The sequence below is a fragment of the Mycteria americana genome, chromosome Z (genome assembly GCF_035582795.1).
Source record: "Mycteria americana isolate JAX WOST 10 ecotype Jacksonville Zoo and Gardens chromosome Z, USCA_MyAme_1.0, whole genome shotgun sequence".
Classification (NCBI taxonomy): domain Eukaryota; kingdom Metazoa; phylum Chordata; class Aves; order Ciconiiformes; family Ciconiidae; genus Mycteria; species Mycteria americana.
The window spans coordinates 19,986,744-20,000,660 of NC_134396.1; the positions used below are offsets into that span (position 1 = coordinate 19,986,744).

General features: G+C 36.7%; 1 protein-coding gene across 10 annotated transcripts in view; it reads left to right on the forward strand.

The window, feature by feature from the left end:
* Positions 1-13,917, forward strand: part of POC5 (POC5 centriolar protein) — a 33,517-nt gene that overhangs the window by 3,770 nt on the left and 15,830 nt on the right. For 2 of the 10 annotated variants that reach the window (XM_075527032.1, XM_075527039.1), the window contains exons 2-3: positions 4,772-4,922; positions 13,476-13,672. In XM_075527032.1, the coding sequence (XP_075383147.1) occupies positions 4,772-4,922; positions 13,476-13,672 (348 nt within the window). Of the gene's footprint in view, positions 1-269; positions 370-4,771; positions 4,923-11,088; positions 11,272-13,475; positions 13,673-13,917 lie in introns of those variants that run through there. The other 8 variants (XM_075527035.1, XM_075527036.1, XM_075527041.1 and 5 more) reach the window with 8 other exon arrangements.

Here is a 13,917-nt window from a genome sequence, read left to right on the forward strand (position 1 = left end):
TAAGAGAAAACTTTTATGTTGTTACTTTTGGGTCTTCCTTTGTTTTCTTTTAAAGTCAATGGAAGCCTTTTCATCGTTTTGAGTATGGTTTGGATCAGTCAGTTTCGTACCTAGCATTATATAATGAGACCATGCGATTGGTTTAGCCCACCAAATGGGTGTTGTTGTAGTTTCTACAGCAGAATCTGTGTTTCTGGGGAAAATGTTGGTGAACATACATTAAACATGTTGGAACTGAAAAATGAAGTTCAGCTTCTACTGTTTTATAGACTAACTTTGTGCAGAATGTCATCAGATGAGGAGAAAAGCACAAGTCCAGTTTTGCCAAAAGACTCTGTGCGGGGCAGTTCTGTTTCTTCAGATTGTCAGGTAGGAAAGAGGCAATCTCATTTGGTTCACTGTCATGGCATTTTGTTTGGCAAATTATGAGGAAATCTAACAAAACTTGCATCTTTTTTACGTTTTATGTGTACAGGAAAATAATAAAAATGTTAGTGAAAGGAAGCAAACGAAACAAAAATCTGAGATTAAAATATCTTCACTTGGATTCCCTTTTATGCATTTCACAAAGAGTTTCAATTTATGTGAAAATTCTTATCTAAACTTAAGAGGTTGATCAATGACAGCAACAAATAAAATAATACAGTTTTCTTACTACTTTTTTTCTGGTGTTATTTTTTGTGTGTTAAGTCTTATCAAGAAGCATAAATTTGACACAGTAGGATAGAAACGCATTATTTTTGAGGGATGAAATGTATCTATGCGTTAGGCTTCTTACATGATGTTGTAAGAACTGAATTTTTTTTTTTAATGGATTTATCGCCCTTGGAGTAGAACTGTGGCCAAGTTAATCTCAGAAAGGAAATACTTTTTTTTTTTTCCCCTGCATCAAATATGCCAAGATGTGCTGGAACTATAACAGTGGGGGTTTTTCCTTTTCTGTGCTCAGCATTCTTTTGGGAGGATGCAAAGATACTGGATAAAGTCTTTGTCCTATGCTTTTGAAAGCAGCAGATTTTGATCCTTTAATAATTGGTTATTCCTATTTGAGTAGTGGGTGGGGTTTTTTTTCTTTTGAGAGGATTCTATCCAAAACAGGCTAGTCTTGACAAAAATAAGTTTTGCTAGTTGCCCTGTAGAAATGCATCTCCACTTTTGTCACCTGGTGGAATAGGCATGTACAGCAGAAGCTGTAAATTAAGGGGTTTTTCTCTTCATGTGGATTGACTTTGTCCCTTTTACACTACCTGTTTATGGGCGATTCATTTCTGCAGTTCCTATGCTTCTCCATTTGTGGTCATATCTCATGGATAAGTTTTCTTAATCTTTGTTCAGCAATAGTAATTCATCTGTGTTTCCAATGCCTTTGTAGTTGGAAAACAGGGTGAAGGCATTGTGCAACAAATTTTGGAAGACCAGAATTTTGTTTTATGATCTGGTTGATTATCAAGGAGGTTCTAAAGCCACCTTGTAGAGAATGATAAAGTAAACTAATATTAATGAATTACTGCTTTGCAACTGAGAACATGTCTAGAATAGAATATTTTCAGTTGAAAGGGACCTACAGTGATCGCGTAGTCCAACTGCCTGACCAGTTCAGGGCAGACCAGAAGTTAAAGCACATTGTCCAGACGTCCCTCACACATTGACAGGTTTGGGTCATTGACCACTGCTCTAGGAAGCGCATTCCAGTGTTTGACCACCCACTCGATAAAGAAATGTTTCCTGATGTCCAGTCTAAACCTCCGCTGGCACAGCTTTGAACCATTCCCACACATCCTATCACTGGATCCCAGGGAGAAGAGCTCAGCACCTCCCTCTCCACTTCCCCTCCTCAGGAAGCTGCAGAGAGCAATGAGGTTGCCCCTCAGCCTGCTTTTCTCCAAAGCAGACAAGCCCAGAGTCGTTAGCTGCTCCTCAGAGGAGTCCATTACTGTTGAAAAAGAACACTGGGGTCACAGATGAGCAATAGGAGTATTGACAGGGAAGTACTCTACTCCTTTTAGATAATTTTGAAGGGCCTTTTTTGTTTTGTTTTGTTTGGGCCTTTTTGATAATTTGATGCTTTTAAATAGAGGCCAGATTGTTACCTTCTCCTTATTAAAAAAAATCAACTGGCTCTTAGAAAACTTCCATTTACTTATAATTGAGGACTTTGTCCATTCAATCCATTCTTTTCATGTTGTTTAGTAACCTTGACTGCAATCCTAAGGACAAATTCTATGCAGCCTCTGCAGATTTTTATAATGCCTTAAGAAGGAAGAAAAAAACCCAAACCTCTGAATGCTCTTGTGTCCTTTGCTCGTTGCAACACTAATTTATTTACTTTACAAAACCAAGGTAGTATGCATTAAATGATCAAACCTCCTCTGACCTTCAGGCCTTAGAACTATATTCCTGTAGTTTTATGCTCTAACAGAATTTTTGTAGTTGAACGGCTTGAAAGTTTTGTTTAAAGCAGAACAAAGATAGTAAGCAAGCCAAAGATACATTGTTAATTTTATTTTACTATGTTTTTATTCAAAACTTATTGGTCAATATTGCATTCCAATTGCAGCATCCTTGTTATGGAATATTTAAGATTGAGATAATACACTTAATCACTTAATGTTTCCATTTCCCTGTCTTACATATTCTTATTGCAGTCTCCAGGATTATTTTTTTTGTGTCTAAGTTTCTGGTTACAATTAGGATACTGTGGGTTTTTTTTATATTTGCTTTCAACTTCATTCCAACAGTGTTGTAATATTGTAATTTATAAGCATGTATTTCTAGATTTTTCACTGGATGCTGTCTATTGACCCTTTCTGTTGGTGACTAAGAGTGTGTGTATTCTTGCACATAGTGGATTCTTTGGGTTTTAATAAGAGTGTTAGGAATTGAAAGACTAGATAAATTTCCTGCCATAACTTGATATGTATATTTTGAGTGCTCAGGATGTCTATAGTAAGACAGACTGTGTGCTAGTGATTAAATTGGGTGACTCAAAATAAGCCACCTACTTGCACCTGGCATCTTACCTACTATGTCCCTTGAATTGGATAAAGTAATCATGGAAGCAGCTGGATCAGCTCTGACTGAAAACTAACTTGCTTGGGGGAAGAATTAGTTTTAAGTTGCTATTTGGTCACACGATCTCTTTGAAGAAGACAGAGAAGTGATCTAATGTCTTCTGCACAATCATTTAATTTAGATGAGTTAAGGTAAAGACTAATATATTGGCTTTTTTTACTCTGCTGAAATTTTGCTGCAGGGAATTTTGTACAGTTCCATGTAGTTCCTGGTTGAATAACTCATCTGAAGATATCTGTTTTCTTCTCCTGACATCTGATAAAATCAAAACTGTATTTCTTTAGGAAGATATGGATATGGAAAAATTGATAACTTGTTGATTTGCAACTAACTATACCTTTTACGTGGAATGTGATACTTCCTTTTGCTTATCAAAAAGATATACCGTGTTATTTGTTTGTAATTATATACTTCACATACATTTATTTAGCCTTTTAATTTTAACATGATGGGCTAGAAGATGGGAAATGGAAATTTGAAAGGAAACTAGAATTCAGCTAAAATGTACGATACCTAGCTTCTTAAAAAGTTCACTGTTTAGCTGAAACCCACATAAATGTAAGGGTTACACTGAAAGTTTTAAAACATTATCCTTTTCAGCTGGTAGATTCAAAAACATACTACATGTAATTGGTACCTGTAACTGATTGTTTCCACTCTAGCTTTCCCCAGCTTGAAGAGGAAAATAATTTTTCAATTGAAATTGGTTTCTAAGGCTTGACCTCATTAGAATACTAAACAAAATTAGTACGATAGTATAAAGTGAAGAAAAAATGACTGCTAGTGGCCTGGTTTAGTACTTTCCAACTGGCATTTTTTTCCCAAATGTTTAATTAGTGGCTTTGATCAGTTTCAGCATTTAAATGCTACTGGAACTTTTTAAATTAATTACTGGATTGTATGTTTAAGCTATAATACAGATTGTTCACAGTTTCAATTTGAACTCTAAATACTTTCATTCTGAAAATCTGTTTAACTAGGAGAGTTCTAAAAAATGTTAATTGGCTTACTTTGGTACATAGTATAATGCCACATACCAGTTAGATTGGTTTATACCTTTTTAACAGGAAAGCTTTTATATTAGTTATATATACATATTCCCTATACCTGTGTAATTTAAAAAATGCGTAATATAAGGTGAGAATAATTATATATAATTTAAAGACAATACTGGATAATCAAATTTCTTTTGATGATTGGCTTTAGAACTCCCAACAAAGAAATTGTAATGTTGTGGAATGTGAAATGTGACTGTGTTCAGTAGCATCTTTATCATGGCTATAGAAATACATATTTTTCTTTGCAGTAATAGTAATGCTTAGAAATAGTATCAGGTGATTAATACCTTACATGGTCTGGAACTTTTTTTTTAGTTCATGTTTTTGTTTACAGTGCCTATTATAGTGTCCAGTTCTGGCATCTAGCAAAGTCTTTCTGTGTAACTATTACAGTGCATCTAGATGTAATTGGAATGAACGTGGACATGAAACAAGAGAAAGATAAATTATTATGATCATGGTAGGAAAACAGCTGGCTTTTGCAACTTTAAGGGAAATCCTCTTAGTTTTCACCATAATAATACTACTAATAATAAACCTGTCAAAAATTATCGAAACCTACTTCCACTCCTTCCTACATATACCTTGTTTTTAGAAATATAATTGTAGTTTTATAATTATTTGTCATCACTTTGTGACAGGATGAATATGAAGAGCTGCTTCGTTATGCTGTAGTGACTCCGAAGTTTGAACAGTGTGTCTCGAAGTGGTCAGAACCTGCTTCAGAACTGAGAGCAGGTGGCAGATTTTCAAGTGTAACAGATGACGCCATTCACCGTAAGACTCCAGGTGGTATGTGCAAAGCTATGCTTGAGCTTACAAGAACAATGATATAACTTTTTTGACTTTTTTGACTTAAGTTTTCTATAATTTCTGTTTGAAAAATATATGTAGCTCATATATAGTACATTTACATTTTGCACAACAAGAAATCTAGGAAGGTATATTCGCTGAAGGGTTCTCTTTCTGACATCGCTTTCAGATGATAGTACTGATGTGCTGACAGTTCTCTGTGTTTTATGATGCACATGTTTAAAGTGGTTGGTGTAATAATGCAAAAAGGGGTGCCCTTACTTGTAGTATACTTCATCAAAATTTGACAGGTCACAACTGTTTTTGCTCATACTTGTGCTGCCATGATAGGTAAATGAGTATTTAAAATATTATTTGGAAGTAAGAGTTGCCTTAAAAGGGCTTTGTGTAATGACTAATCATGTCACTACGTGAATGTCATTCTTGCTCTTTTAGTTCAATCACTCCATTCTAGTTTTACTTTATTGCTTGGTATTTAGGACTGTATAAACTTAATGTCTTGTGATGCATTAGTGACACTGGTATTTATGGTTATATGTTGTTTGCTTTTGTCACTAGCAGTTAGATTGAGGAAGCTCTGTTAATTTTGCTTCAGAAGAAATAGTAAACAATCATACCTGCATTATTTCTTTACTAGGGAGTTCAGCTTAATCAGGAAAAACTAACTTTAAATTAACTTCTATTCTTTATCATGCTGTTTCATGATAAAAATATTTACTTACAATTTTCTCTTCAGTCCTCTTTTTGTGACCCTTGAAGATGGGTTTATCTCTACTATTTAGAGGAGCATGAGGTGTAAAATGTGTAGATAATTTTACTACTAGAGACTAAGCAGCCTTGAAGTGCTGTGTAAATCTGGTGCTAATCATTGTCTTGGAGTAAATGTTGTTCATGGCTAATATATGCAAGAAATCTTGGCCATGCTGATCAGAGCTAAATAACTCTGCTAGCAGGAATTTCCCAGTGCGATTGCAAAGGGCAATATAGATGTTGAAAGTTGTTTATTTCTTATTAGAAAAAGAACCATGAGGAAAAAGAAATCTGTCTTCTTAAATTGTGTGGTGTTTTCACTGGAATATAATGCAGCCTTAGTAAGCTGTCAATTACCATTTAGTTAACTCATGTTAATACTATATACCAAAAATTATCTAAAAACAGGCTCTTAAAATAAGGAATGTGATAAAGTGAGGGTCGTGGTATTGGTTATACTCTGTATCCTTCTACTATGAGTCTGTGCAGTGGAGTTTAGGTATGTTCAGACACCCAAGCCAATACCTGTCTTTCCAGTATACTATAAGGAGAAATGTTTTATCATTTTTATAAACTAATGGAGAATCTTAGTCCTTAAGGACATCATATCTGTAATTTCTCCCCATGCAGAATTAGTGCGGCTGTTCTTCTGAGTATCAGACTGCCATAGGAAATGTAGAAGGCATGATTTTGGGTTCATTGAAAGCATGAGAATAGATATTTGGAGAGAGAGAATATTCTGTAATGGCAGTAGATCTGGAATTAGAATGTGAATAACGTTAGAAAAACTTCTGCCAACAGAAAAGTTTCAAGTCCAGCCTTTGCAATTTGATTTTTACATATTGAAGGTTATTAACTTGATCCAGTGTAGTTATGTCCTGTGTGGGAGTTGTACCAAGTTGCATAAGTAATCAGATCAATAGAAGCTGCTGGTATTTTGTACTATGGCAATTATTTTTGAACAGTCAAACACTGTAGGAAAAAATCCACCATAGTAAGAGGTATTCCTGCAAGTCCTAGAATGAAATCAGTTGCTTGGGGTTTAAAAAATTATGATACAAAATGTTTTGATTGGGGGAATAAAACATCCTCATCTGTTATATCAGGTTGAGGTACCAAAAATTGCAGTCTGATAGATTCAACTAAAGGTGACATTTAAACTGTCTGTGATTTCCACAGCCAAAGAACATTCTGTGGCTACTGTCAAGAGTCCAATACTCTCTGACCAGGTTCTTTTAGATGTTGCACACGAGGAGGGTTTAGTTTTCTAATACCAGTTTACTTGTCTGAAGATATTTGCTGTTTCATTGGATCTTGATTTAGCAGAGTAATAGAGCAATATACTGAAATTGCAATGCAAGCACATATCACGGTCTGTTTGGATCTCTCAGATTTACAGGTTGGCATACTCTGTAAATAAAACTTTATTTTCTGAGCTCAACAGGAAAGAAAACAAACACATCAAACAAGGGCTCAGTCCCCTTTGTATAGACAGTTTAACATGTGAATTCACCGATTCATCCCTTTGTATAGACTAGTTTAACATGTGAATTCACTAATTCATCCCTTAATTCATTAGGTTTCTAACTCACAAGTTCTCCAGTTCATAACTTGCAACTCATAGCTCACACCCCTATGAGCAAAATAGTTGCCTAACTGACAGAGGGAGTGCTCATCCTTCCTCCTCCATCAGGGTGCAGGCCTCCTCTGTATCACATCCAGAAGCACAAAAGCCTCAGCAGTCTGGCTGCTGTTGGATGGGTTTCAAAAGCTTTTTGAGTAAGCTGACATATTTATACCTTCCACGTTGGAAGTTTGGTCTATGCTATTACTGTAAGTTAGTGGATTCTGAAGGAACTGCCAGAAAATCGATGTGCAAGGATTATGGCTGCAGGAGACAGCAAGCTGCAGGTGATAACTGCTGCATAATGACCTTTAGCCCTTCTGTCCATCATGGCCTGCCTACATGTTGTGCTTGCCTTGACCCAAATGGCACTACTCCCAGGATACATCAGGCCTTAGCTTGAGCTGTGTGTTAGCCAAAATCTGAGCAGGACTTGGTGAGCAGTCACAGCATGGTAGAGTAATTGTAATTACAGTTACAGTTAGATCACAGTACAAACATGATTCCTGTTACTGGTCTCTATCATGACACTGAGCATCCCCAGTTCCATCCCCAGTTCCAATGACAAAATTACATCGGGAAGGACCATGTGGATTAAAGACAGCTCAAGTGCGATGCTCTGTTGAAAGTTCGTTTTGCTGGTTGCTCAGTTTTTATGTGTTGAGTTGAGCCAAACGCTTCCCACTTGCTTGTCTGGCTAGCACAGGAATGCATTCACACTGCTTGATTAACTAAGGCCACTTAACCAGTTGATCCACTCAACTGGAACAGCCATTTATGAAAAACAAAGACCACCTTCTGCCCCTCCCTGTGTTGAGATAAGTTCAGCCTTCTTTACAACAGCTGTGGTCACTCCCTGTATTCTTCCCTAGGCTTCATGAGCATAGCGCACATCTCCTCTGAATCTTTCTCCCATTGTAGCAGGCTGTTGACCAGTCACAGTAGCAGATTCAGGATTCAAATACACTTGCAAAACTCTTGAATTGTAGAGTAGTTCAGGTGAGCTGCTAGAAGCGTTTCTCAGCCTGCGAAGTTGTTCTTAGAAGGGGAGCAGAAAATTTAAAACCCAGCTATGTGGAATTATGTTATGGTGCAAATCCCAGTTCAGCTCTTGTCCCCAGTGCTCTCTCTGCTTGAAGCTTTGTCTCCCAGTTTGAGTGGAACATTGTTTTGTAAGGGAATATTTGTGGTGTGTGATACTGCCATTCATAAGAAGATCAGAATCAAAACACTAGACTTGGCTTTTTTTGGAGGTAGATGACTGTATACTCCATTTTCAATCATCTTTGTCAATATTTTAGCCAGCACCATCTGCTGTCTCTGTTTAACTCTATGAGAGGTCTTAGGCGCTTACTTTTTTTTTTCGTTCCCTGGGGCCAAACATGTAGCCTATGAAGTCTTTGTTCCTTTTTACTGCCTAAAGGTGTGCAATAGAAGTGAGAGGACAAATTTCCATTCCATGATTACTTCTCTTGAAATATTTGAATAGAGTTATCTTTTAATATGCTTGGTATTACCAAATAAGAATAGTCATTTGCAAGCTGTAGTTAATTGTCATGGGACAGAGGAAAGAAATGCTCTTATGCTTGATGGTGATCAAAATTTTGCATTGTAATTTTATGTATTGCTTATGACAAGGAGCTGCACGTTCCTGTCAGTTACAGACACTCAGATATTTATTATCTTTGCAAAGGGCAACACCTTGCAAAATACAATTTCTTTTAACCAATTTTTTTCATTTTGAAAATAAAAACAGTAAAGAAGATGCTCTTGATCTTCTTGGGGTCTGGAGCAAGAAGACCATTTACACAGCCCATCATGCTTCTATTAACTACACACTATAAATAAACCTCTGGTGCTTTGCTGCTTTATCAAAACAAAGGTTTACTGCTCAAAATGTCACTACATCCTATCCGTCTAGGAAGGATATGTCTTATATCTGCTTGAGACAGAGCTTGAAACAATCTAGTTGTAAAAACAAGGTTATTTCAGCTTTTAGAAAATAATCTGACCAAAATCTGTCCAGTTCTTCTATATAACCTCTAGTACTGATCAAGGGTGATTGCATATTTGAGTGGTGTTTGCCACAGTGTTAATGGCCTCAGAATACCTTTCTTTTTTTCCTGATACTAATAACAAGACTTTGGATGAACAGTGAGAAAGTAGTTAAATTCAAGTGCAATACTATACCTCTGATACTGATCAGGTAGGATAGATGAGCAGGTTGTTTGTGAAGGACAGTTAATTTTTTTGTTTAGCTCCATTCTTTTGGCATAGCTACATATTCATACTAAAAATCAGGCTCTTTGACATTTGTTCTTTCCCTGTCCAGCTGTAATGCTATTGCTGTGTTAAAATAACAAAGCATAAATTATTAGGGTAGTGTTCTATAACTTTGTAAGACAAAATGCACGTCTGGGGTGGGTATGTAGTTAATACCTGAAAGTTTGCTCTTCTGCAGAGCTGCTCAAGCTTGCAGTGTTTTTTCCCCTTCTCCACCTAATGTTGGTATTGAGAGCAAGAGTTTCCGATGCCATGTGATGCCTTCTGAAATGAAGTTCTCTTTGTGGAGTATTCTTTGGTCTGGCATTTTGACTTTCTCGTCAGGTTTTTGAAACTGAAGTGAATGTTTCCACTATGACAGTAGAAGTCTAATTACTGGTAAGCTCTATTTGTTGCAGTAAATTTAATGATACATAATATCTTTACTTAAAGCTTCCAGTCAAATAAGAAAAATAATTGGAATAAAACATGCCATACTATTCAATTCAATGTCCAAATGCTTTTAAACTTTGAAACCTAAAACTTAATTTCCTGTTCTCGTTGCCAGTTTAGTTGATTAAATTTGAAAATGACTAAGACTGGAGCAGTAAATTATTTGTAGCAAAGATGTGTAATGATGACTCAGACCCAAACAGTGGGAAAATTCCTTTTCTTCAGGCCAGCAGTCCTCAGTATTGATCCATTAAACTTCTGAGGAGATTTTTTAAAAAAACTATATTTTAGCAAATTGCTACCCTCACCTTGGGCCACTGATAGCAGATCATGTCTGAGAACAGTCTGTCAGAGCTTATTTACTTAATAAAAGCAGAAAAAGTCAGATACTAGAGAAACGCAGAAAAAAAAAACAAACCCAGAAGTACTGGGATAACAGACATCTGGAAAAACAGCTAATTTCATTACCTCTACTATAAACAAGAATAGGGTCTAGAGATTTGTTGGAGTAAATGCATGTGGGGATTATTTAATGAAGTACATTTTTATACTTTATCATATCCAAATAGTTCCATGTTCTTGGTACCTTAGTGCACTGTGACTGAATGGCATCATGTGATGCAGTGGAAGGAACAGAGGTGACAGAAAGAATTAGGAATAAGAAAGAAATTAATATGTATACAACTAGAAAATTATGGCAATACTGGAAGGCCAAGGTAAATTACATCGGATGATGATATAAACATGTAACAGATACACTGAGTGGATTCAGTGAAGGATGTGTCCTATGGTAAATATGAAAAATGGAAGCTGAGTTAGGATAATCTGTATGTAAGGAGGATTAAGGGGAGGAGAGTGAAGGACTTCTAATACTACGATCTCGGACTATTGCAGTTGTCAGTCTAGCTTAATATCCTGTTTTTATTGGTTACATTTTGTTCTGATCTTTTATTTGTAAATATCTTGCAAACTGTGCTGTGTAAGTTGGGTATCTTTTGTCATCCAAGCAAATAATAAAAGTTCAAAAATGAAAACAAACATTCACGCATTTTACAGCAACGTCACAACTGAAGGAAGAACACCACGACATGCAGGAATGGGAACAAGTGGTGAAGGACAGAACTGGGAATACTTGACAATAGTAACACTGCCAAATATTTTATATTGTGAAAGGCCAGCCAGATTCTTCATCACTGAAATTAGATGTATTTCAAGTAGTCTGGGTCATCTATCTAGCAGGTCATTTTTTTGAGATCTTTACAAGTAATGAAATTCTGCCATTAGCTAAGCAATACTTCTCTCATTTTCAGGAGAAACAATGACAAAAAGCTAGAGCCTGATCTTAATATACTGATGTGATTGGGAATAATCTGTTTAATAATCTGTTTATGTAATGGGGTAGGGAATTTAGTCTAGAGAAATGGTGTGTTAGATGAGGCTTCTTTACCTCAAGCTGATGTTAATTTTATGATGTGTAGTTGTATATGACCTTGGGAGAAACACCAAAAAGCAGTTGTAACTGCCTCTGCATCACAGTTCTTCCTTATTTCCCTCTTGTTTTGGAGCATGAGTGTAATAGTTGCAATTCGGCCCACTTGATGGGGGCAATATTAGCCAGACAGGTCTTCACACTTCCTTTGGACAGGAGACCTAACAGTGACAGTAACTGTAAAACAGCGTCAACCATCAGGCTCAGTCTTGAATAAGTTAGAAACATACTTTTCCAGTGTCCACTGAAAATACTGCTTTGTGACAAAGTTAAGCTTATCTCTGCATGCTTGTGCCAAAAACCAGTATCCCTCCACTATGAAACCAATTGTACAGACAATATTTGTTTTCAGAAATGAAGACTAAAATGTTGGTGGTTTCCTCCCTCCATTTATGAAAGAAGGAGAGTATTCTTTTGAAGTTGTCCTGATTGTTATTAATACCAGGGATCTGCTAATCCCTCTTTTTTCCAAATTTTTGATTCAGCTGTCAGCTCAAATAACAAATTTTCTGTGAGGAGTAGCTAAATATGAAACAATATTTAATTTCCTGTGCTTACTTAAGTATTAAATTCTTTATTCTTAGCTCATTTTTTTTCTTCCCATCAGCTGCAACTCAAATACATGCCCATTAGTTTCTGGGCATGGATTTATTTTTATTGCAGTGGTACTTAAGCCACATGTCATGGTTTAACCCCAGCTGGCAACTAAGCATCACACAGCCACTTGCTTGCTCCCCCCTGGTGGGATGGGGGAGAGAATCGGAAGGGTAAAAGTGAGAAAACTCATGGGTTGAGATAAAGACAGTTTAATAGGGAAAGCAAAAGCCACACATGCAAGCAAAGCAAAACAAGGAATTCATTTACTCCTTCCCATCGGCAGGCAGGTGTTCAGCCATCTCCAGGAAAGCAGGGCTCCAACAGTTACTTGGGAAGACAAACGCCATCACTCCGAACGTCCCCCCTTCCTTCTTCTTCCCCCAGCTTTATATACTGAGCATGATGCCATATGGTATGGAATAGCCCTTTGGTCAGTTGGGGTCAGCTGTCCCAGCTGTGTCCCCTCCCAACTTCTTGTGCACCCCCAGCCTCCTCGCTGGTGGGGTGGGGTGGGGTGAGAAGTGGAAAAGGCCTTGACTCTGTGTAAGCACTGCTCAGCTTAAACATAGCTAAATGTTTAACAGTACAATAGCTAACTGTAACAATAACAATATTTGTTTAACTGTAACAATAGCTAAAACATCACTGGGTTCTCAACACTGTTTCCAGCACAAATCCAAAACACAGCCTCATACTAGCTACTATGAGGAAAATTAACCCTATCCCAGCCAAAACCAGCACACCACACCACCTGAAAGGGAGGCCTTATTGTGTAAGGCATTCTATAAATTCATAATAGATATTTCCCTTCTCAAAGAGTTTAAAATCTAATTAGATGAGCAAATTAAAGGCTGTAAGGAAAATGGATGCAGACGCATACCAACATTGAAATACACGCACAGGTCACGTTGCGAATGCACAAGGGAAGGCCCCTGGCCTCGGGAGTTTACAGTCTCATTAAGGAAAATGGCAAAAGTTTTTAGATTTTTGATCTGAGATGTTAACCGACAAGAAGTCTTTACTGAGAGAGATGCTTTTTGTTTCTGGCAATGCTATTTTTTTGGTACTTGCTGTGAGCATCCTCTTTAACATGACATTAAAAGAGTCTGTGCTTTAAGGAAGCAGTAGTTTTGATTTGACTAATGTTACAATATGACTGTTGGTTGAAATGTACTTGTACCTTAGAAGCACATATTTGAATTGGTTTGTTTGTTTTACATGGAGAAAGGAGGTTTCTGATGGCATAAACATTTTGGGGTTTGGGGAATTTTTTAATGCCTAATTTTAACTTCTATCCAGAATGCAGACCAGTTAGCCTTTCCAGAGTGTCAATCTTTATTCTCTGTTTTATTTTTAGTCTTAATATCCATGAAGGAGCCTTCTGAGGCCAATATGGAAAGACTTTGCCCTGTTCTTTCAGAAGAGACTTCTTCACAAGGGTCCACACGTGGTCCAAGAGAAATCAACGAAACCATAACGACCGAATTAACTTTACCTGATGAAAAAATAACTCAAATAGAAAACATACTTGATCTCTGGAGTGGAAGTCTTAAGGTATTTATTTTGTATGGAATCCTTAAAAATCATATACAGATGTCAGTGTGTTGTAGAATAAGTGAGAGTGCAGGAAAAGTTGCAATGTTATTGCACTGGGAAATGGTGGTTTTCTTATTGGTTGTTGTTGCATATTGGGTATAAGCATTAGAATATCTTGTTTCAAGAGTTTTGGAATAACTTTCTCCATTAGGGATGTTCAGTTATTATCATTCAATAGTTCATTATGTCTGGTAATATTTATA